Source organism: Peromyscus maniculatus, chromosome 4, assembly GCF_049852395.1.
Source record: "Peromyscus maniculatus bairdii isolate BWxNUB_F1_BW_parent chromosome 4, HU_Pman_BW_mat_3.1, whole genome shotgun sequence".
NCBI lineage: Eukaryota > Metazoa > Chordata > Mammalia > Rodentia > Cricetidae > Peromyscus > Peromyscus maniculatus.
The window spans coordinates 7,703,858-7,727,581 of record NC_134855.1 but is presented as its reverse complement, the minus strand read 5'-3'; the positions used below and the strand labels follow the sequence as shown (position 1 = coordinate 7,727,581).

At 49.1% G+C, this 23,724-nt stretch overlaps 2 protein-coding genes across 3 annotated transcripts in view; one reads left to right on the top strand and one right to left on the bottom strand.

The window, feature by feature from the left end:
- The window catches only part of Slc25a25 (solute carrier family 25 member 25), a 36,846-nt gene extending 32,505 nt beyond the window's left edge, over window positions 1-4,341 (bottom strand). The window contains exon 1 of one of the 2 annotated variants that reach the window (XM_016002018.3): window positions 3,913-4,341. In XM_016002018.3, coding sequence (XP_015857504.1) covers window positions 3,913-4,170 — 258 coding nt within the window. In that variant the 5' untranslated portion in view covers window positions 4,171-4,341. The remainder of the gene's footprint in view (window positions 1-3,912) is intronic. The other variant, XM_016002019.3, reaches the window with a different exon arrangement.
- Window positions 4,342-4,422: 81 nt separating this feature from the next.
- Window positions 4,423-9,973, top strand: Naif1 (nuclear apoptosis inducing factor 1). The gene is made up of 2 exons (XM_006983480.4): window positions 4,423-5,786; window positions 7,861-9,973. The coding sequence occupies exons 1-2, from the start codon at window positions 5,285-5,287 to the stop codon at window positions 8,337-8,339; spliced, it is 981 nt and encodes a 326-aa protein (XP_006983542.1). The 5' UTR covers window positions 4,423-5,284; the 3' UTR covers window positions 8,340-9,973.
- Window positions 9,974-23,724: the final 13,751 nt, after the last annotated feature.

The following is a 23,724-nucleotide window of genomic DNA, read 5'->3' as shown; positions in this document are numbered from 1 at the left end:
TTTTATTCTCTTTAATAAACCTTCCCTTCCTTTTGTCCCAAGACAGGCTTCTTCCTCACATGCCCCTTACAAAGAAAATTTCCCTGGCTGACTGCCATGAATTTCTCTGCCCATTTCCATTTTAAGTAATTTTTCTGTCTCAGTCTTTTCTGGAACAAAGGCAGAAGGCAAAACTTGCTGGTTTATTTTTAAAAGAAAACTTCACTTCAAGCTGTTATAAGCTAGGAAGCTTTGTGGAGTCACATGACCCCAGTTCACTGCATCTGCTGATAACAGCTCACCTCTGATTCCTGTGAAAACCTCCACCTCAGACTAGTTTCCCAGGGGCCACGGGAAGCAGCTTCCAACTGCACTGTTTGTCAAGGCTTATCCCACAGCAGGCACCCATTTCTACCCAGAGGGCCCCCAAGTTCTTTGGCTCTTACCAATTCTGTAAAAACAACAGCGCTGGCTTTTTCTTTAGGCAGCTAACAGTAATGAACTCAACAGGAAGTGGTGGGGTGTGCATGAGGTGGGGTGTCTTGCTACGGCCTAGTTATTTACAGAAGGAACATCTTTTTCTTTCCAATGCTAAAATGCTTCCCCAAAGGCAATAAACTAATAAAGTGAATCAATTCTAATCTTTCTCAAGCCATACAACAATTTAAGTTGTTCAAAACCAGAAGAGAGGTAGGGAGAGGAATAAAAGGAAGTATTAATGAAGTGCATATGAAGATGCCCCAATGACACACATTACTTGGTATGCTAACTTAAAATTTTTTTAAAAACTATAAGAGCTCGGAGTTAATATTAAATCAATACCTCAAATTTATATATATATTTTAATATATATATATTAAAATATATATATATTTTAAATCCTTTTAGAACCAGGTGGTAGTGTCACACACTTTTAATTCCAGCACTCCGGAGGCAGAGGCAGGTTTGAAGCCAACCCGGAGTTGGGTTCCAGGACAGCCATGGCTACACAGAGAACCCTGTCTCAAACAAACAAAAAATTTTTAGGATATCCCACTCTGACTTCTTAATAATCTATGTTCACCGGGCGGTGGTGGCGCATGCCTTTAATCCCAGCACTCAGGAGACAGAGCCAGGTGGATCTCTGTGAGTTCAAGGCCAGCCTGGTCTACAAAGTGACTTCCAGGAAAGGTGCAAAGCCATACAGAGAAACCCTGTCTCGAAAAACCAAAAAAAATAAAAATAAAAATAATAATAATAATAATAATCTATGTTCAATCTGCTTAAAAAAAGTTTCAAGTCACACAACTTAGGTCAGTCAAAGAGTCAAATAGTGTGGAGTCAAAGTAACCACAGAGAGTTAAGCTCTTTAGGTTAACCAAAAGGTTCTCTTTTACCTGAGTGGTGGCTCATAACCACAATCCAAGACAGAGGGGCAGGGCAGACAGACAGGGACACTGAGTAGGAAGATGGCTGTACATTTGAGATTTGAGGCTGGCCTGGGCTCTATACTGAGTTCTGAGCCTGAGCTACCAGAGCAAGAAAATGTCTCAAACAAAGAAGCTTTCTCTTAGCACTGGAGAATCGTCACTTTCTCCTTATTTGCCTTTACTCCAAAATCAATGCCAAAAAAATGGATTAGGACCAATATCAGATGTGCCATGAATTCCAGAACACTGTGATTCCTGTAGAGTCACAAAGCTTGGCGTAAACATGGCCCCCATCCCACAGCCAGCTGTCCTCAGTGTGCCTACTACCACAGACAACTGCATAGGGTCGGAAGAGCAAGAAGGATCACTGGGAGCCCAGGCTGCACTAACCCCTCCAGCCAAACTCAGATTCTCTCAAGACCAACTCAAGACCGAAAACGCGTATCAAAATCAGGAGGCTGGTTTCTAGTAGTCTCCTAAACTACCAATAAGATAGCTAAATTTAACAACGTAATATTCACAATACCAACAATTGAACGATAGACTGATTTCCCAATGGATGTGAATAAAGGCCATGTGGGCTTCAGATTCTCTGAGTTTAGCTATCCTATCTTCAAAAGATGACCTTTAATCCTAGCACTTGGGAGGCAGAGGCAGTCGTATCTCTGAGTTCAAGGCCAGCCTGGTCTACATAGTGAATTCCAGGACAGCCAGGGCTACATAGCAAGACCCTGACTCAAAAATCCAAAAAAACAAAAAAACAAAAAAAGAAAGATGATCCATTAGATGTATGTGGGGAAACAGCCAGCTCAGAACACTATTCTGTATAAAACTAACCTTTTTAAAAATTGGTTTCCTTTTTTAAGATTTACTTATGCATGTGAGTGCTCTATTTGCACGACAGAAGAGGACATCAGATCCAGTTACAGATGGTCATGAGCCACCATGTGGGTGCTGGGAATTGAACTCAGGACCTCTGCAAGAGCAGTCAGTGCTCTTAACTGGCAAGACATCTCTCCAGCCCCTAAAACTAACTTCTTAAAATAAGTTTCTTGGTTTTGTTTTTAATGCTAGGAGTATTGTGAGTTCAAGGCCAACCTGGTTACATAGAGAAATCTTATCTTTAAATCTCTTGGGCTTAACCCAAGGATTCTACATTACACAGTGCCGTCCTTGGGCTTCCTACGCTGATCCTAAGTAGGTTAAATATCTTGGATATTCATCCAAGATTACCTTGGATATGACACCTTATGTGTGGCCACCCAAGCAACAAGCTGTCATGATTCACTGCCACCTTACCAGGTTTTCGTACTTGGCTATGAAATTCTTAGTGACTGTACATATAAAGGAACCAAACAGGATCTTGGGAAGAAACAAGTTACTAGGCAAACTGCTCAGTAGAACCACACAGATTGTATGCCGGGCTAGGCCACCATAATGACGGCTAAGGGCACTCACAGCTAAAGCCAAACTGAAAAACCAGTCACGAAACAAAGGGAAGAAAAAGCCACTGCTCAAGGGCCTCTTGTGTGCAGGAAGGACAGACAGCACTTCTCTTCCGTGCAGACGCACAGACAGATGGCCATTTCTCCGCCCCTGTCTCCCCGATTTGGCCCACCCCACCTCAGCCAACTTTACCCTTAGAAGTACACTTTCACTTTTTGAAAAATGTTCCAGCCCAGAGGCGGTGGCCCACGCCTTTAATCCCAGCAGTCAGGAGGCAGAGGCAGACACGCTTCTGTCAGTTCGAGGCCAGCCTGGTCTACAGAGCTACTTCCTGGACAGCCAGCGCTACGCAGAGAAACCCTTTCTCCAAAACAAAACAAAACAGAATCTTCCTTCAGATTCTTTAACGTATCCACACTCCAGCTCCGCAAAGGGATCCTGACCCAGGGTTCTGGAACAGCAGTGGGGGGGGGGGCTAAGTCATAAGAAAGAACAGTTCTGTCCTCACCACCCACATCCACGCAGATCTGCCTAGAACCCCAGTTCCCATTTTTCCTTCCCCACAACACCCACATGTTTCTGCGAGCAACCAGATGAGGGGCCCCGGTGGCATGGAAACGAGAGGGGGAGAAGAGGGTGGGGTGACGATGAGAATGGATGGATAGGAACCTGGGTGTGGGGGCAGGGTTGGCACCAACTTGGCCTTGAGGTCCAGAAGGCAGTCTTGAGATTTGTCCTTGTGCGCTAAGGAAGTGGGAGCAAGAAGGGGCTTTCTGCTCATAAAGAGAGCCAAGGGTGCCCACTTGCATCCACGACGAGCTTTTCTCGCGGCCTGGCACCCACTTGAGGAGCCCTACGCTCAACACGGTGAGAGTGTCCTTCCCATCTGTCAGTCAAGGGACACTACCTCCCAACACCAGGGGTCCCGCTTAGCTCCAGCCGCGCCCCCCCAAGCCTGACAAGCTCCAGAGGACTGCCCGAGAGGCCCTGGGGCCCCGGCCCGTCCCCCGCGGCGCGGGGCGCTCTCCAGGCCCTCCCGGATCCTCCCAGCCCGCGCGGACGGCGCACGCAATCGTACCCGGAGCTCGCCCTCCGTGCGGTGCAGTCCCAGGCGCCGCAGCCCCACCGCCAGGTCGTTGACACAGAGGCCGCCGTCGCGGTTGACGTCGAGGGTCTGGAAGAGGCTCCACAGGCGCAGCCGGTGGTCCGGGCCGCCGCAGACGGCGCCGCCGCACGGATCCCCTACAGAAGCCGGCGACGAGGCGGGCGACGAGGTGGCGGCGGCGGCGTCCGGCGGCGGGGAGGCCACGCAGCGGCACAACACACTGCTCACCATCGGGGGCGAGGCGGGGGCGCCGGACGCGGGGCTGAGGGCGGCAGGCAGAAACCGGAGCGCGGAAGCACGCCGGCTTTCCTCAGACGGCGAGCGCGGGCTCCGAGAAGCCGGCAGGCTGGAGGGAGGGGCCGCTTCCGGGAACCCCGCCCCGCCGCGCGCCGCGGCTCTGGCCGCGCCCCCTGGCCCACCGCCGGCCAATCGCAGGCCGGGACGGCGGCTCCGGGATCAATGAGGGGGCGTGGCCACCACGCTGGCTCTGAGTCGATTCAAACTGAGAGAGGCGGGGATTAGCCGAAGCGGGGTGATACGCAAGCAGAAGGTCCCGTGCCCAGTTCCCATTCAGAAGCCCTGTCTAGACTGCGGGATGATGAGGCTGGGGGGAGCGGTCGTGTATGGAGAGAGATCGTACCTATCCGTGGAAATGAGATTTGTATGAGAGCAACTGTGGACTGAAGGTAGAAGACACTTAGCACCACTGAATAAAATAAAAAGTTAATGGGTGGACGACTCAAGACCGAAAACATGAATCAAAATCAGGAGGCTGGTTTCTAGTAGTCTCCTAAACTGCCAATAAAATAGCTGAATTTAACAACGTAATAGTCGCAATACAAACAATTGAACGACAGACTGACTTCCCAATGGAAGTGAATAAAGGCCATGTGGGCGGACGCCCTGAAGCGACAGACATGCCTTTAGACCAATGACCAAGCCAGTTCTAGCAAATAGGTGTGTCCTTGGGAGAAATGGCAGGCCTGGAGAGCCAGTGATCGGCGAGGCATTTGAGCCACGCCGACCTGGAGGGCGGGGCTTCCCAGGCATGGTCGCGGGGCGGGAAGAAGGGAAGTGGGCGGACCTCCGCACACCCCAGCGGAAGAGGCAGATTCAGGAAGCCATTACGCAGCTGGCTGGCGGCGGTCGGGCCGGTCAGGGCTGGGCCCTACGCACTTTGCGTAGCGAGGGGGATTACTTAAGGCCTGGTGCTTGGCCTAGAGCAAGCCTTGCCTGTCCCCCTTTTTTTGGGGGGGCGGGGAGAGGCGAGGCTGAAAAAGAAGAGAAGGGTAATTGGGGTTGTTAAGGACATTATAATTTCTTTAAAAAGAGAAAAGGGGAGGCCATGGCTGTCCCAGCCAAGAAGAGGAAGATGAACTTTTCAGAGCGGGAGGTGGAGATCATCGTGGAAGAGCTAGAGCTGAAGAAGCACCTGCTGGTGAACCACTTCAATGCTGGGGTCCCTCTGGCTGCCAAGAGTGCAGCCTGGCATGGCATCCTGAGAAGAGTCAACGCTGTGGCCACCTGCCGAAGGGAGCTGCCCGAAGTCAAGAAGAAGTGGTCTGACCTCAAGACCGAGGTCCGTCGCAAGGTTGCCCAAGTCCGAGCTGCTGTCGAAGGTGGCGAGGCCCCAGGGCCCAAGGAAGAGGATGGGGCTGGTGGACCTGGGCCAGGCGGTGGCAGTGCCACGGCCATAGCTCCTGTACTGCTGACCCCTATGCAACAGCGCATCTGTAACTTGCTGGGTGAGGCCACCATCATCAGCCTGCCCAGTACCACTGAGATCCATCCCGTGGCCCTCGGACCCACAGCCACGGCAGCTGCAGCCACGGTCACCCTGACACAGAGTGAGTGACCTCTCCTGCTCAGTTCAGCTGCAGTAATGGGAAGGGCCAGCTAGTGCTGGGGCAGCCTGGGGCACATTGGCTGCCAAGGGTCAAAAGTCAGATGGTGATCTTGAAAGACCATGAGGCCTTCCAAGAACTCTCCAGACAGAGGTGATCTTGTTCTTTTGGGGACTTCCTCAGCATGTGGATAGCTGGTTACCCATGACTTCCGCTTGCTGACCTGACCTATGTAGTCTTGAAGACAGAGACTGTCTGTAGCCCCACAGGACTTAGGAGCTGCTGTATCAGTAGGCAGCCAGGATATACTTGTTGAATATCTAACTAGGAATAATATTGCCCAAGTGAGACATCCATTCTGCACAAAAATATTCTGTATTTTCAATACACAAACATTCACCAGGCACTTCTCAGGATCTTCATGATTCTTATCTGTTCGTCTATCCATCAAGAAATTTATGCTGGGCACAAGAAATACCAAAGTATTTAACATTCCCTGAAGGCTGGGGAGATACCTCAATGGTAGAGTACTTGCTTACCACTGTGAAAATTAAATATATAAGCCAATTATATTCTACTAGGACAGATGAGGTATAATGTGTGTGTGTATGAATATCTTTACCATGAGAAAACCCAAGGACTCACAAGAGGAGAGGGATTTCGTGGTGTGAGGGGAACATACAGTTGATGGCATTCCAAGGTAGGGGAAATAGGAGATGGAGATACACACTCATAATCCTAGCATTCAAGAGATGGATCCCTAGGGCCCAATAGCCAGCCAGCCTATTTGGAGAGGTCCAGACCAGTGAAGGGACTCCGTCTCAGGAAAGAAAAAAGAAAGGATGTGGGCAGCACCTGAGGAATGACACCTGAGGTTGTCTTCTGATCACTCTCCATATGTGCACAAATACACATGTGTGTACACATGTGTGTACCTACATATTATGAACAAATAGACACAGTCTTTAAAAAGAGAAACAAGATTGACACCTCCCACATACATAAAGGCCCAAATACCTAACGTCCCTTCTAAGGTTCTAGTCAATGAGTGATAACAGGGCTGACTTTGGTTAGGTTTTGTGTTCGAGATAAGGATGTGTGCCCACAACTGTGAACTCTGCTCAGTCATGATAGCTTTGAACTGTATCCACCAGATTCTCAATGATGTGTGGGTGTGTGGGTGTATGCTCTCCCCTGCGTCTTTCTCTAGTCCGTATGAGGTGGGAAGAGGAAGAAAAATGCTGGTCCAAGTCAGGTACTGTTCTGGAGCAGCATCTTCTAGAATGTTTATGGTTTTGTTTTTGTTTGGTTTTGGGGTTTTTTTTGGGGGGGGCGGGGAGATGTTAGTTTTGTTTTGTTTTTTGAGTCAGGGTTTCTCCGTGTAGCCCTGACTGTCCTGGAATGCACTCTGTAGACTAGGCTGACTTCTAACTAAGAAATTCACCTGCCTCTGCCTTCTGAGTGCTGGGATTAAAGGTGTGTGCCACCACCACCTGGTTGGATGTTTAGTTATCTTAAGAACCAAAGTGATTAAAGAGACAAGGAAGCATTTTCTGGACATGTGAGCTGCAGTGGCCCTTCCTTCTTTAACTGGCCACACAGAAGGGATAGACTTAGCTCAAAGCAGCCCAAAGAAGTGGTTCTATTTCATCATTTCTGAAATTGAAGACGCGTCCATCTCTTGTCATTTGGAGGATTTCTTGAGCTAATGAGTACAGAGTGGTACATGAGTATTCTAAGATTTTGCTGGCATTATTGTTGGCATCTCTGCATTTGTCAGATCTGGGGGCTTCTCACTGGCTACCAATAGAGCAAAATCCTGAAACCTGGTTGGAGAAGTATCTCGATGATAGAGCACATGCTTAGCATATAATAGTCCTGGGTTCCATCCCAGCCTTGAGGAACAAAGAGCTGAACCTCTCAGAGACTGTTTTTCTGTCTCTACAGCCAGGGAGGCCTGAATTCCCCTTTGCCTCCCTGCTGCACAGGGTTTAATTGCCCCTACCAGTGTTGCAGGGCCAGCTCCGTTCCTTCCGAAAGATGACGTTCTTCCGCCTTTGTTCTTTCTTCTCGGCAGTCCCCACCGAGACCACCTATCACACACTGGAGGAGGGCGTGGTGGAGTACTGCACAGCCGAGGCTCCTCAGGAGGAGCCCCTGCCCACCGAGGCGCCTGTGGAGATGCTGGCCCAGCACACAGACACGTCCGTCAAACCGCAGGCACTTAAGAGCCGCATTGCCCTCAATTCGGCCAAGCTGATCCAGGAGCAGCGGGTCACCAACCTCCACATAAAGGAAATCGCCCAGCACCTGGAGCAGCAGAATGACCTGCTACAGATGATCCGGCGTTCCCAGGAGGTGCAGGCCTGTGCCCAGGAGCGGCAGGCCCAGGCCATGGAGGGCACCCAGGCAGCCCTGAGTGTCCTCATCCAGGTCCTCCGGCCCATGATTAAAGATTTCCGACGCTACCTGCAGAGTAACACACCCACCCCAGCCCCGGCCCCTGACCCTGGACAGGTGGCCCAGAATGGGCAGCCGGACAGCATCATCCAGTGAGGTCAGGGGTCAAACCAGTGCTCTGCGGTGATTGAGGGAAACTTCTGTGGAATTGTAAGTGGTTTCTGTGAGTGGCTTTGAGGGGGCCATGTGGATAGCTCCCTCTCGGACAGATATTTGGGGCTTATTAGTCTGAGAGTAATGAAGGAGACTGACTGGGAAAAGGAAATCACTGGGCTCCTGGGGCCCAGTCTCTTTAGTTCAACCTCCGGAACTGCCTTGTTGAAATCTGGAAGATCTAGCTGGGAGTGTGTCTGGTGATGGGACAAATGTTGTCGTGATCTAAGGCTTGAGACATCCCCCGACTCAGTCTAGGACAACTGTAAAGACAGACTGGTTCTCACTGGATCTTCCATGGGCTGCCCCACCTCAGGTGTGCCACCTTTGTTAGTGCCATCCTGCCAGTGGTGCTGTCCAGAAATGCAATAACACCCACGTGAGAATGTCTCCCGGCGCCACTGGGAGGGCCTAGCCCTTTCATCCTCCTCGCACTGTGCCTCCGTTCTCAGGGGACTCGCCTTCCTGCTGTGTGCCACACCCATCCAGGCACAGCCCAGCTCTTGGAAATGCCCTGAGATGCATGCAGCCAGCTTGGCTCAGGAGTGCTGTGTGGTGGGACTGGGTTGGCCATCTCTAGTCTTCCATGACCCCCCGGGCGGCTGTTCCGTAGCTTGCCCCACCCCCGACTGTGACACAGTGGGCTTCAGGTGCTGTCAGGGTTAGGAGGTAAACACTGTGGAGTCCTGTTTCCTGCTGCAGTGCACTCGAGGTCAACCTCTAACTTTTACTCTGTTTTCTAGCCAGTCATATTTATTCTACAGCTGAACCCTTTCTGGGAGGGCTGCAGGCTCTGCGGCCCCCCTTCTTTCCTCTCTGCTGGACCACACATCTGAAACACAGGGCACATTAGAGCCCTGCTCAGCGTCCCACCTAGTCCTCCCTCTCGTGCTCCTTACTCAGTGCCTGGTGTGCTGCAGATGCCCCACCCCCACCGGCTAAGTGAATCCAAAGCAAGGACTGTCCTTGAATGTAAGAGGCGGGACGAGTGAAGCAAAGTGTGCCCTTCTGTGCTCCAATGGGGCACAGCCTCAGAAGGCTGAAGGACGTGTCTGATTTCCACCTTCTCTGAGGCACTTACAAAAGCCTCGGCCAGGCGGGGTTTGTGGGTACCACTCTCAGTCTCCTCACATCACCATCGCGTTTGCCATTTTGCACCATAACTGGGCCTCTCGTGACCAGTGGCTACAGCAAAGTTCCAGATCTTAGCCAAGCTGCCCTTCCAGGCATATGCGTACACAGATGCTTAGCGCCATTCTGTGGTCCAAGGGAGGCCCCCTGGAGACAGGAGGTGGCTACCGGCTGTCCCGTTCTCCAAGGAGGCATGTGTAGTGCCAGCTAGGGAGAGGGGAGTGAGGTGGGGCCCCTTCCCCCAAGTGGAGCCTCTTGGCTCCAGCAGGGTTCCTGCGGGAGCTTCCAAAAGATGTGTGACCCAGTTTGGTTCTACTCTGGGGTTGGAAATCTGAGCCAATGTTGTATCTGTTCCGTTTGTGTATAAAAAGGAAGCCTAGGTTACTGAAGCTAACTTGTTCTTTCCGGGTCACAACTTTAAATTAAAGAAATATCACTTTTTTATACACACTTCTCTGTGTCTTTATTGATCACACACAGAAATAAACTATGGCCTCCAGGCTAAATCTGGTCCACCACCTATTTTTTGTTTGTTTTGTTTTGTTTTTGTGTTTTTGAGACAGTCTCACTATGTCTCCCTGGCTGGCCTTGTGATGGCTAAAGTTATGTTTTAAGTTTAAATTACTGTGCTTAAGAGATCTATAAAACAGAAATGTCTCTAACCTGTACGCCCCACTTGCTTAAGGACAGATGACTTCCTGGAATGCTGGGGACTGTTGTTCATTAGGATAACAAACCACATGTTTTCTGCTTCTATAAACAAGTTTGGTTGCCCCAACAGTACAGAATGTGTTCGCTCACACCACACATAGGTGGGAGAGACATGAAGACAGGAAGTATATCAGGATGTACGCTTGCCCCTGATTGGATAAAGGTGCGAAATATGTAGGCTTGTGGGTTGTGTGCAGGGCGTTTATCCACCAACCCCACAGTCCCCCCGAGTTTTCTTGAGTGCGAGCAGCAGGAAATATTAAATAGAAGGATTTAGATTGTGGAGATGAACAGATAGAAAATAAAAGATGGCCTGGAAAGGGCCTGGAACCTATTCCAACCAACCCCGACTGTCTCTGCCCCAGGATATTTATAGAGATGCCAAGGGGTGGAGCAAAAGACCTCCTCCCCCAGCACAGCCAAGTGCAGACCATCTCAGACACCTGCACTCACTCCCCTGGGCCTAATCATCCTCTCTATGCAGATCTGCTGAGTAAAGCCACGAGGAACCTGAAAACGGGCTCCCACACACACACACCCCCACCCTGGGTGGAAGCTCAGAGGATCCTGAGCAAATCCCAGATGTTGATCATTGAGCTGTTTTGAGCTGTTTGCACGGTCAGACTTTGGTTTTGCCTTGTCCAGACTATGGCTGGGTACTGCTGCTTCCCTCTTGAAGTGAAAAAGGGCATTTTAAAAAGGGCACTTTATTTTTGATATTGCAGGAACCCACAGTTTAGAAATTTTCGAATTTCTTTAAAAGGAAATCTTGGAGTTTTTTTGGGGTTTTTTTTGTTTGTTTGTTTTTTTAATTAAATTGGATGGGAGGTTGTGGTGCATGCCTTTAATCCCAGCATTTAGGAGGCAGAGGCAGGGGGATATCTGTGAGTTCCAGGCCAGCCAGGTCTACAGAGTGAGTTCCAGGACAACCAGAGCTGCATAGAGAAACTCTGTCTCAAAAAATAAACAAACAAAAAATAATAAAAATAAATAAATAAAAGACTGAAAAGTTGGGGCCATAGCTATGAACACCAGAAACTGGAATATTCCTATCTTATGATGCTTCAAGACAATGACCTCAGCAGTCTGGCAAAGGCTTATAGAAAGTCCCTCCTTACCTAAGCTCTGTTCAGGCTAACAGAGACTGACTTAAGCAGCATTTCTAACCTCCTTCTCTAACTTTGTTAAACTTTAGCTATTTTGATAAACTGAGTCATTAAAGAAACTGTGATTAATTTTTGTAATGGTATACTATGAAAGGACTAGGAAAATAAAGTTTCTAGTCTCCCCTGGACTGTATATATGATTTAAAGTTTTATTTTGGCCGGGCAATGGTGGTGCACACCTTTAATACCAACATTCGGGAGGCAGAGGCAGGCGGATCTCTGTGAGTTTGAGGCTAGCCTGGGCTACAGAGTGAGTTCCAGGACAGGCTTCAATGCTACACAGAGAAACCCTGTCTCGAAAAACCAAAATAAATAAATAAAGTTTTATTTTGATACTGAACAAGCTTCAATTCAAAAATTGTTATTTTTTTTTAAGACTAAACAGGAACAAAAATGCAAATTCTAATCTTATAAAAGCTACAAACTTAATAGTAAACTGTTAAAGATTATTAAGATATACAAATCCATTGTCAGTCACCTTATAAATGATCAAATTCTTTAATGTGTTCAGAACTATGCTGTGGGATGATCCTCCTGTATGCTGTGAATATGTATTATTCCCATTGGTTGATAATAAAGCTGTCTGGCCTATGGCAAGGCAGGATAAGGTTAGGCAGAACAATCACACTGAGGATTCGGATGAAGAGGGGCAGAGTCGAGGGAGACTTTAACCAGCTGCCTAAGAAACAAGATGCCAGAGGACCAGTAAAGTTTCCCCACCTGCCTATTCCTGAGGGTGGGATCTCTCTCTCTCTCTCTCTCTCTCTCTCTCTCTCTCTCTCTCTCTCTCTCTCTCTCTCTCTCCTCTGGTCTTAGGACTCCTCCCCTCCCCCAACTACCAGAACCATGGGCCTGGAAATTCCAAATGTAATATTTCTTTAAGTTCCTAAACTTTAACTTTTGTCCTAGATGTATGTATATGTATGTCCTAGCAGATTTCTACTAGGCTGACAGACACCATCAAGGAATCAGTTGCTGACTACTGACTACAAACTGCTCCAAACAGCTGTGAGCCCTGGACTTGTTGAAAAGCTGATGTAAACTGATCCAGCAGATATGATTGCTCCCATTCTCTTCAGCTGGGTCAGTGAACCAGATGCTTCTGATGAATGCCCCATTGCCTGAATCCCCACCTGGCCTTTGGCTAACATTCCAGCCTTCCTGGGCCCTGACAACAGCATCCTAATTTCAGCAGGAAGTAGTTACAGAGGAGACGATGTCACCTTATTCTCAACACAGGGCTGGAAGAGTAGGTCAAAAGGAGACTCCCGGGCACAGTACCTGTTGGCATACCAGGAAAGGTATCTGTTAAAACCAAGTAGACCAAGATTCATCAACAGGCAGATTCTTTAGCTGAAGTAGTTCTACAATATGATAGGGCACTCAACCTGCTCTATGTAGAACAAGGAGGTTATTGTGTGGCTTTAAGAGAAAATTGTTGTTTCTATACAAACCATTTGGGAATCATTAGAGATAATCTAGCTACACTCAAAACAAAAATATTGCAAAAAAAGGGGACCTGAGATGAAATAAAAAACTGGTCCCCATTCTCATTTTTGGATTCCTCCTAGACAGTAACTCTGACGTCAGCCATCGCTGTTTCTTTGACCCTGCTGTTTCTGCTAATTACTATTGGCCCTTGATTCACTGATACCTTAACTAGATACATAAATTACCATCTGGGGGCCATTGATCTGATGGCTATTAGATTCCAGGCAGGTGGATCTCTGTGAATTCAAGGCCAGCCTGGTCTACAGAGCTAGTTCTAGGACAGCCAAGGATACATAAAGAAACCCAATCTCAAAAAAACAAGAAAGAGGGGCTGGAGAGATGGCTCAGTGGTTGAGAACACTGACTGTTCTTCCAGATGACCTGGGTCCAATTCCCAGCACCCACATGGCAGCTAACAACTGTCTGTAACTCCAAGATCTGACACCTTCACACATACATGCAGGCAAAACACCAATGCACACAAAATAAAATAAATAATTAAAAAAAAGAGAGACACAGAGGGAGGAAGAGAGAGATATATATTTAAAACAAAACAAACACTTGCCCAAGGACACAAAACTTCCTGGAATGCTGGGGACTGTTGTTCATGTAAGATAATAAGCTACACATTTTTTGCTTCTGTAAACAAGCTTGGTTGCCCCAACTGCACAGGATCACATATAGGTGGGAAGTACATAGGCAGGAAGTAAGTACATCAGGATGTATGCTTGCCCCTGATTGGACAAAGGTGGGAAGGAAGTACATAGCCTTGAGGGTTGTGCCTTTATAAGTCCCTGTCTAATGTAATTTGATGCCATACTCAGGGAATCCTGGGTATGGACCTGGCCAGTGTCCATTGTCCTGACCAGTATTCAATAAAGCTTGCTTCAAATTTAGCTTAAAAATTGTGGTAGTGGTCTTATTCTCACCCAGTGGGATTAACAGCCTGGAACTGACTATGCAGACTAGGCTGCCTTGGAACTCACAGAGACCTACCCACCCCTCCCTCTTGAGAGCTGGGATTAAAAGTGTGAACCACCACGCCTGGCCTGCCACCTATTTTTGTAAATAAAATTTTACTGGAACAGAGGCATTAAATACGTTCATTTAAGAAACTAGCTGAATTATACTGTGATACCAGAGTTGAGTAGCTGTAACCAGAAACAGCTGAACCACAAAGCCTGAAGTATATACCTGGATTAGTGTGTGGCTTCTGATGTGGGGGAAATTATCCAGGTCTTACCCAGAACCTAGAATAGACTCCAGGAGAGAAAGTGCTCGGGCTGTGTGGTGTGGCAGAAACATACCCTGCTTTCAGAGTGATCCTCGTGATTTCCTGATAGCTGAGAACTTGGGCTCCCAGACCTGCACTCTGGATTCCAGATCCTGCTCCAGAGTGGGCTGCCTCTTGGGAGTCTCTTCCCAACAGGTGAGGTGGAATAAGACTGGTCTTTAAGAGGATCTGGGCTTCCCAGGGTAGGCTCCTGTTCCTACTTGTCACTATTTAAAGATGAATACAGCTGACAGTCTCACTTTATAAGCTATGGTCACTCAGTCCTTTCAGCAGTGGAAGGAAGTAGGTGTTGTCCTGTCAAGTTCCAGGACACCCAGTATAAGAATGATAAGCGGCGCTGGTTACCAGCACTGGTTACCGGTGCTGGTTACTGAGTGGAAAGGTCACAGCCACGACAAAACCCAGTATCAGTATCAGAGCTTTATTAGGAGGAAGAGGGGTGGTGGGAGACAAGAGAACCAGGCCTGGGGAAGGAGCACGTGCAGAGAGCAGAGAGAAAGATGGTCGGGGGAAGAGAGAACAGAACAGAGAGGGTGGGCTCTTTAAGGCGTAGGTGGGTTTACAGAGCTATGCCACATAGATTACGTGATCACGCTGTGCACAGATTACAGATTACATGGGATGTAAGGTCCTAAAAGGACTAAGCATCTTGCCTGGCTACTGGACAGTGCATGTGCGGTCATGTAGCTGGGGGAGTGGCTAGGAATTCTATGAAGGGTTTCTCTGTGTAGCTTTGGAGCCTGTTCTGGAACTCGCTTTATAGACCAGACTGGCCTCAAACTCTCAGAGATCCACCTGCCTCTGCCTCCCAAGTGCTGAGATAAAAGCTGTGTGCACCACTACCACCCAGCTTGTTTGATTTCTTGAGACAAGGTATTATTATGTAGCTCTGGCTGGTTTGGAACTTGCCATGTAGACCAGGCTGCCCTCTGACTCACAGAAATCCACCTACCTCTGTTTCCAGAGTGCTGGGATCAAAGGCATGACTTGTTTGTTTTTGAGACAGGGTCATATAGATTAGGCTGGTCTTAAATTTATGGTGGTCCTCCTGCCTCTGAATTACAGATGTATATCACCTCACCTGGCTGGAATGTTATATAACAGGATTTTCCGAGTCACTAACAGGTGAAGTAACACACAATTGTCATCTTAACCCTTGGGATCCTCAGATAGAAGGATGGCACATTAAAGGCATCAGGTCTGCATAGCCAGACCCCCTCAAAAAGCTCAAAACGCGTCCTCTGACTCAGTTGTAGCGGTCCTCATCAGGACATGAGAGGCCGTGAGGTGGGATGATCTTGAGTTTAAGGCTAGAATAGGTTACATAGCAAGACTGCCTAAAATAAAATAAAATAAAAATACTCAAGTACAATGGCTAGAGAGATGGCCCAGTGCTTAAGAATGCATACTGTGCCAGGCAGTGGTGGCGCATGCCTTCAATCCCAGCACTCGGGAAGCAGAGGCAGGCGGATCTCTGTGAGTTCAAGGCCAGCCTGGTCTACAGAGCAAGATCCAGGACAGGAACCAAAACTACACAGAGAAATCCTGTCTGGAAAAACCAAACCAAACCAAAACAACCAAATAAACAAGAGAACTCTCAAAGAAAAAGCTTTGTATGTAGGAAGGACCCAGGCCGACAAGACTGGCTTTAGGTATGGCTTCAGGACTTGCTGGAATGGAAATGACAGCCACCATGTGTTGAGACTTACTATGTGAAGTCTCCCCGAGCACACCTGTGAACTCCTTTCTCGAGATCATGTGTGTAAAACACTTATCGTGACCTCAGACACAGCATATGCTCAATATAAATACAGCCTTCTAACTTCACCATGACAACCTCCTATACCACCGTTTGGTGGCATAACCGAAGTGGGAAGTGGTGGGTGTGGTCTTGGCATCACAATGAGAATTTATGTGATTCGAGTCGGGAGAGAGGAGCTATGGCCTGGAACGAAAGAATAGTGGGGTCCTGGGCTGCAGAGCAGACGAAGGACTTGAAGCAGGCCGGGACAGAGGGACTGAGGTCAGCCTAGGAAGGAGCTCTGCACCCAGAGGCTCTGCTCCCTGGGGCCTTGGAAGGGAAGGGTGGCCAGGTGCTTGGTGCTCTCCACACTGGAGCCTGCTGAGCAACCAACCAAGCATTCAAGCACCAAATAGAACGTGTAAGGAGAGGTAGAAAATGCCAATTCCCTGCCTAAAGCTTTTCCAAGCATCTCCTGAGCCTGTTTTCCTGGCACTCGGCCGGCAGAGACAGGAAGCTCACAAGTTCTAGACCAGCCTGGGCTATACAGCAAGGCCCAACCTCAAATAAACAGAACAATTCTTTGGCCCCTCCTGGATCCAGAGTCTTTAAGTGTCCCCCACCCCACCCCAGATCTGGCTGAGAGGTCCTGGCAGACATGTGGGAAGGCTCTGGCTTTGGTTGAAAAGCTAGGATGTCATTCAGTGGTAGAGTGCTTGCTTAGAAAGCCCGAAGCCCTGAACTTGATTCCCAGCTGCATAATAACTGGACATGGTAATGGATACTGAGGCACTTGAGAGGTGAATTCTAGCAGACCAGAAGCTCAACACTATCCTTAGATAATGAGTTCAAGGTCATCTTGGGATACATGAAACCCTATCTTTAAAATAAAAGAAAAGACTTTGGCTGAGTGGTGGTGAACACACCTATGATCCCAGAACAGGTAGATCTCTGAGTTTGAGGACAGCCTGGTCTACAGAGCAAGTTCCAGGACAGCCAGGGCTACACAGAGGACCCCTTTCTTTCTTTTTTTCTTTTTAATTTTTTTTCTGAGACAGGATTTCTCTGTGTAGCTTTGCACCTTTCCTGGAACTCACTCTGACCTCGAACTCACAGAGATCAGCCTGCCTCTGCCTCCCAAGTGCTGGGATTAAAGGCGTGCACCACCACCACCACCACCACCACCACCACCACCACCACCACCCAGCCAGTGAGAGAAACCCTTTCTCAAACAACAACAAAAAAGATTTGGGTTGATTGATTGAGCATGCCTACTAAATTGCCTAGTAAAGATTTCTCTGTGCCTCCACTTACTCATCGAAATACCTTCTCTAACCAAGGCTGATGTGCAAGTTAGCAAGTTACTGGTAGACTACTTCACAGGGTTCCTGGAAGCTGATGCTTTAGTGGGATTTGTTGTATAGCAAACTATCTTAAGACCGGGCTTTAAAACCAGCACCATGTATTCACTCCGAGCTTAATTTTTTTGTAGATTTACTTGTTTTATATGTATAAGTGTTTTGGCTGCATGTATGTATTCCACAATGCATGTACTTAGTACTCTTGGAGAAGAGAGCATCACCTGGAAGCTACCATGTGGGTGCAGGAAGCCAACCAACCTGGTCCTTTGCAAGAACAATAAGTGCTCTTATCCCCTGAGCCATCTCTCCAGCCCCATAAAGATGTTTTATTACATATTTATTTATTTTTAGCCAGGGCCTTACTCTACAGCCTTGGCTGGCCTCAAACTCCTAGAAATGTACCTCCCAAGTGCTGGAGTTAAGACTTGGGTCACCACACCTAGATTTCTTTCTTTTTTAAGACAGGGTCTCAGCTCTGGCTGACTGGAACTCACTATGTAGATCACACTGGCCCCAAACTCACAGAGATCCCCTGCCTCTGCCTCCTGAATGCTGAGATTAAAGGTGTGCACCACAATACCTAGCCCTTGCTCGGGATTTTGCAGTTTGAATGCCCTACTAGTGCTAGAAGATACACTTTGAAGATGACTAGCTCTTCTTGCTTGGAAATCTCCCTGTAAAGATTCCTTGACCCTGGGGACTTCTAGACATCGCTTTGGGCTTTCAGAGGGTGGCCAGGGTTCATCCACTGAAGAGCAGACTGGATCAAACCAGATGAAATCTACCTGGCATGGATGTTTGTCAAGGGGCATATGGCTCTCAAACTGGCCTGTCCCAGGATGGAGACTCAGAGGCTGTCCCAGGATGGAGACTCAGAGGCTGACAGGATTTTGCTGTCTCTTTACTGACACAAGGCTTCTTCTGCTCCATTTAATTCTCTGGCTCTGCTTGACTTAGCTTTTTTGTTTGGTTGGTTGGTTGGGGTTTTTTTGTTTTGTTTTTCAAGACAGTGCCCTCTGTGTAGCCCTGGCTGTCCTGGTACTCACTCTGTAGACCAGGCTGCCCTTGAACCCACAGAGACCCTCCTGCCTCTGCTTCCCAAGTGCTGGGATTAAAGGCGTGTGCCACTATGTCCAGCTGGCTTTCACTCTTTTAAGAGGACTTTCCAAGCCCTAAGCAGCATAGGCCACTGTCCCCTGCTGCCCTTCCCATGGCCCCAAGTATCTCCGCCAACCTTTGTGGAGTTCCCTGTTTCCTGTTCGGTTCCCCTTTCCAGAGGTCTGTGGCTCCAGGTCACCTTCTTCCCTGTAGCCTGACTCTGGGAGGGGTACCAGCAGGCCCAGCTGTCGGAGACGATCACCAGGGTGACGGCCCTCATCCTCCGCAGCTGTCACCTCGCAAATCCAATAGTTGGCAAGGGTTGGGCAAGATGGCTCAGCAGCTTAAGGCACATGCTGCCACGCCTGATGACCTGAGTCTGATGCCTGGGACCCACATGGTAGAAGGACAGAACCCCCCAAAGTCGTACTGAACCCCACCTTGCTTGTCCCTCACCTCCACACGAAATATATTTAACTAAGACATTTCAAAATATACTGTTGCTAAGACCTCATGGCCTCCTTGACACCACACACGGGTTCTCTCTCCACTGGGTCTCAGCAGCCTCCTCGATGGCCTCCCTGCTTCCAGGCCCTTCTAAGGAGCATCTTCGGAAAACACTCCCGCCGGCCCTTCCCTTCAGTCCCTCTCATCCTGGACTCTCTGGATGAAATCTAGGCTCTCCTGAGACTTTGGAAGACCTCTCAGCTCGGCTGCCTTCCCACCTTGCGCTTCTAGATTCAGATAGTATGGAAGTTTGGTGCCTAAACTACATCTAGACCAGAGGCTACGTCTAGCCTGCAGACCTCAGCCTTGGCAGTTTCTCTGGCTCAGGACCCCTTCTTTCCCCTCACTTTCCTAACTCCCAGCTGTCCTTCATGTCCAGCTTGGATGTGCTTCCTGCCAGGAGCCTTTCTGAGTCACACCTCATGTTTCCTCTGTCACATGTTTACATGTTGTATTCACATGTACACGCATGCGATCACTTTAAATGTCTGTGTTCTGCTGTAAGAACTCAGCATGGTTACCTTTGGCGGCTAGATAACTCTGTGGTGAGGGTTTTCCTGTATGTTTTTTTTTTTTACATTTATTTATTTTGTGTGTATGTGAACATGGTTGCATACGTGCCATGGCATGCTCTGGAGGCAGAGAACGGACAACTTACGGGAGTCGGTTCTCTCCTTCCAGTATGTGACCAAACTTGGGTCATCAAGCTTGGTGGTCAACATATTCAGTTGACTCGGGTGCGCATGACCTGTATGTTCAGGATATTTTAGAATGTTTCATAGCATCCCTGGTATCTACCCAGCACATGACTGGAACACCCTCCCGCTTTGTGACTGTCAGAAATTTTTCCAGACCTTTTCAAATGTTGGGGGGAGGGAAGCACAGAAATCTCCTCCTATGACAACATGAGTCGTAGTCATAGACACTGTCCAAGTGCATGCACAGCCCTGGACCATTTTGATACGCCTTTCACTGTAGTGTTGACTAAATCAAAGGCTGGCCACATCATCATAAGATGCTTTGGAGGCCTCACTGCTGGAGAGGCAGACACCAAAGCCCAAGACTCACTCATCAGTGGCATGTAGTTGTAAGTGGCAGAGCCAGGAGTCCTGCCCAGGTGTGCCTGCTACAGCCTCCCTCGATGAGTCAACCTCCCGTGAGAATAGACAGCCCGGCATGAATCACCCTTCCGTTCCTGCAGCCTGGACCCTGGACCTGTGACAGAGCATCAAGAGCCTCACCCTGGGAGTCCCAGACACACCTAAGTGTGGGGACCTTGGGCAATGCACCTGCTGGGTCACAGATGCTTTCAGGCTGACTCCTGCCCAAGGGCCAAGACAAGCTTCACTGAGACCCAATGGCCAGAGCCTGGCTGTGAGGATAACAGATGGGAAGAGATGAGAAAAGAGCAAAGAGGCCCATCTGGGACGTCATAGCATAGTTTTCCAGGGTGTGCTAGACCCAGAGCTTCATCTGCAGTCCCAGACTACTCAGATGGCAGGACCAGGGGCACTGATAAGGACTGCCTTGTGTGCCCCTGCAGGTGGAGGCTGGACCCTGCTTCTCAGGGTCAGAAATGGGCCCTTGCCTGCCTCTCCTTCTCAATAGAAGCCTGAATCCCAGGCTTAAGTGTGAACTCTTCCATTTAATCTTATTGATTGCTAAACAGTTCCAAAACTCCTACAAACCAAACAAGCACCACTAGGCTGGATTCAGCCCACCGGGGACAGTCTTCAAGTTCCAAACTCAATACTTTTGTGGCCAGTGTCTAATGCCCTTGTATTTGGAGGTAAAGGCTGACTGACCTTCAGGAGGCCCAAGTGCCAGACCCCCCTTCCTCTTGAGATCTTACTCCCCACTCTCAATGGAGTGGCTGTCCTGACTGGGCTGCCTCTGGCAAGGACACCCCCTCTTTTGCCTCGGCCAGCCTGACTCATCTGGGGGACCTAGCCTGGATTCTGCTTTGTCCTCGTTGAGTCAGGGTGACAGGTAGCGGTGATACTCACATCCCACCCACTTGTCAGCAATCAAGTACAAAGGGAGACTGGATGTCACAGGAGACCCCACCTAGGCCGAGGTCATGCACCCCAGTAAGGTAGCACGGTCCTGGGTTGAAATGTATCATTAATATCATCCGGCTGTGTGTGTGTGTGTGTGTGTGTGTGTGTGTGTGTGTGTGTGTGTGTGTGTGTGTGTGGTTATTTCTTTTGTTTTGTTGGTTGGTTAGATAAGGTCTCACTGTGTAGCCCTGGCTGGCCCGGAACTCACAGAGAACCATGTGCCTCTCCAGTGCTGAGATTAAAGATGTGCACCATGATGCCTGGTCTTGTTTTTTTTTTTCCTTGAGTGACATGTATTTATTTACTCACCATGTGTGTCCGCAGGACTCTCCTGGACACGGAATTCTGGTTTTGCCTCAGAGGGCCAATTCTTCCACATTCTTAGTCCCTGCAGTTGGAAGAGGTTGCCGAGTCGTCCTTCAGTGGGGAGGGTGTGACTCGGGACCGACCCATGAGTGACACACCTGAGGCCAGGGCCGACCCCCACCACAGACAGACAGACAGACAGACAGACACACACACACACACAGACAGACACACACACACAGACACAGACAGACAGACAGACACACAGACAGACAGACAGACACACACACAGAGACAGACAGACAGACACACACAGACACACACACAGACACACACACACAGACAGACACACACACAGACACACACACAGACACACACACACATATACACACAGACACACAGACAGACAGACAGACACACACACACACACACACACACACACACACACACACACACCTTCCCCTTCCACTCTGGCTTCCATCACTGAGGCCGCCTTAGCTAAGCAGCACTCCCATTAGCACCCTAGGCCTGGTCGGTCGCCATGGTAACAGTTGTGGAAGTGGTTCTTTCCAGACTTAGAAGCTTGTTTGTCCACCTCAAATTAGCTGTTAGGCCTCACAGTTGTCTAATAGGTGACCTTTGAACTTCAGAAGACTCAGAACTTGACTCTCAGATCACACAGATGCTACCATTGTGGGACTGTGTGGCTCAGGAGCCATGAACTTTGACCACGTATGTGGAGACCACAGATACTTTTCATCACCTCCAAAGACCTCTCCCCATGCCTTAGTCTACACAGAGACTGCTCAACCCTGTCCACGAGAAAAACCAGCAAAAGCCCCAACCCTCTCTGCACCTACCCATAGGGAGGTAGATTTGTGTTCAGGACACTCCCCTTCCTCACATTCAGACAACTGGTGCATAACGCCATTCATCTTTTCCAAAAATCTTGTTCCAGGATTGACATATTGGACAAAGGGCAACATGAGCCTGATTTAGGCTGAGGGCCACAGCTCAGGGTACAATGTCTGCCCAGCATGCATTAAGCCCAGTACCTCATAAACTATGTGTGGAGGCGCATACCTCTATCCCAGCACTCAGGAGGTGGAGGCAGAAAGGATCAGAAGTTCAAGGCCATCTTCAGCTCTATGGGAGAATTTGTGGCCAGTCTGGGATACACAAGACCATGTTTTCTTAAATAAAGGGTGGTGGGATAGCTGGAGAGATGGTTCAGTGCTTAGAGCACTGGATGCTCTCCCAGAGGACCCGGGTTCAATCCAGCACCCACATAAGACCTCACAACCAACTATAACTCCAGGTCCAGGGAGCTTATGTCCTCTTCTGGCCTCTGTGGGCCCTACATACATGTGGTGAACAGACATACATGCTGACGGAAACACCCAAACACATAAGGTAACGTTTAAGCCAGGTGTGGCGGCACACGCCTTTAATCCCAGCACTCAGGAGGCAGAGGCAGGGGCACGTGGTTCTCTGTGAATTTGAGGCCAGCCTGGTCTACAGAGTTAGTTCCAGGACAGCCAAGGCTACAGGAAGAAATCCTGTCTCGGGGGGAAAAAAATTGAAAAACAGTTAAGTAGGTCTGTGGCCGACAAGATGACTTGGCTGATTCCTTAATCACCTTTGATGGGCCTGAAAGTCCGGTAGCCGGAGCTGGATCCTTAGAACCCACATAAAGGTAGAACAGAACTTACTTCACAAATTTGTCCTTTGATTTCTACACCACCCTATGGCGTGGTGCCCCCCTCCCCACAATAAGAAAGAGAGAATGAAAGGGAGGAAGGGAGGAAGGGAGGGGGCGGGCAAGCACACAGGTGCCTGTGAAGCCACTGGAGTTCCAGGTGTGTGGGAGGCTGAGGTGGAGGATTACTGGAGCCAGGGATTTGAGGCCAGCCTGTAATTTGAGGGTCTGAAAGTCTGAGTTTCCTGAATAGTTGATACATTCCTCAGTTAGCAGCAGCTGGAAAAGTTCTAATGCCCCCCACCCCAACACACTCCTAAGGGCCGGTTATTCAGGATTCCAAACAAAATCCCGCTGGGCGTTCACTGGCGCTAGATGATTTGCAGTTCAGATCCTAGGAGCTGATTTTAGGACCATGCGGGCTGCGAACGCTCTTTTCTGGTTCCTGCCTCAGAAGCAGGTATGGGTGGGTGTTGATGATTAACAAGCCACACCCAGGCAAGCGCCTTCCCTTTCCTCCACCCTCCTCTCCACTGAGTGCACTTCCTGATGCGGCCCCCTGTGGCCACCCGTGATCGATTCAGGTCCAAACTCAGGTGGAAATATGGAACTGGATCCAGAGGCCGACCCAGTCTCTGCAGCTGTCTGAACCTTCTGGTACGTCACAGGCCAACAGGCAGAAGATGTGAACAGCGGAGTAAAGGGGAAGCCAGGCTGGGCCACTCCAACAGGCAGCCTTGGCTTCCTGAACACCTCGGGCCTG

Excerpts from the sequence above, each read along its gene's own strand:
- Naif1 (XM_006983480.4), top strand. The coding sequence starts at position 5,285 with ATGGCTGTCCCAGCCAAGAAGAGGAAGATGAACTTTTCAGAGCGGGAG. Across the intron at positions 5,787-7,860 it reads CACGGTCACCCTGACACAGA|TCCCCACCGAGACCACCTAT; the intron begins GTGAGTGACCTC and ends TCTTCTCGGCAG.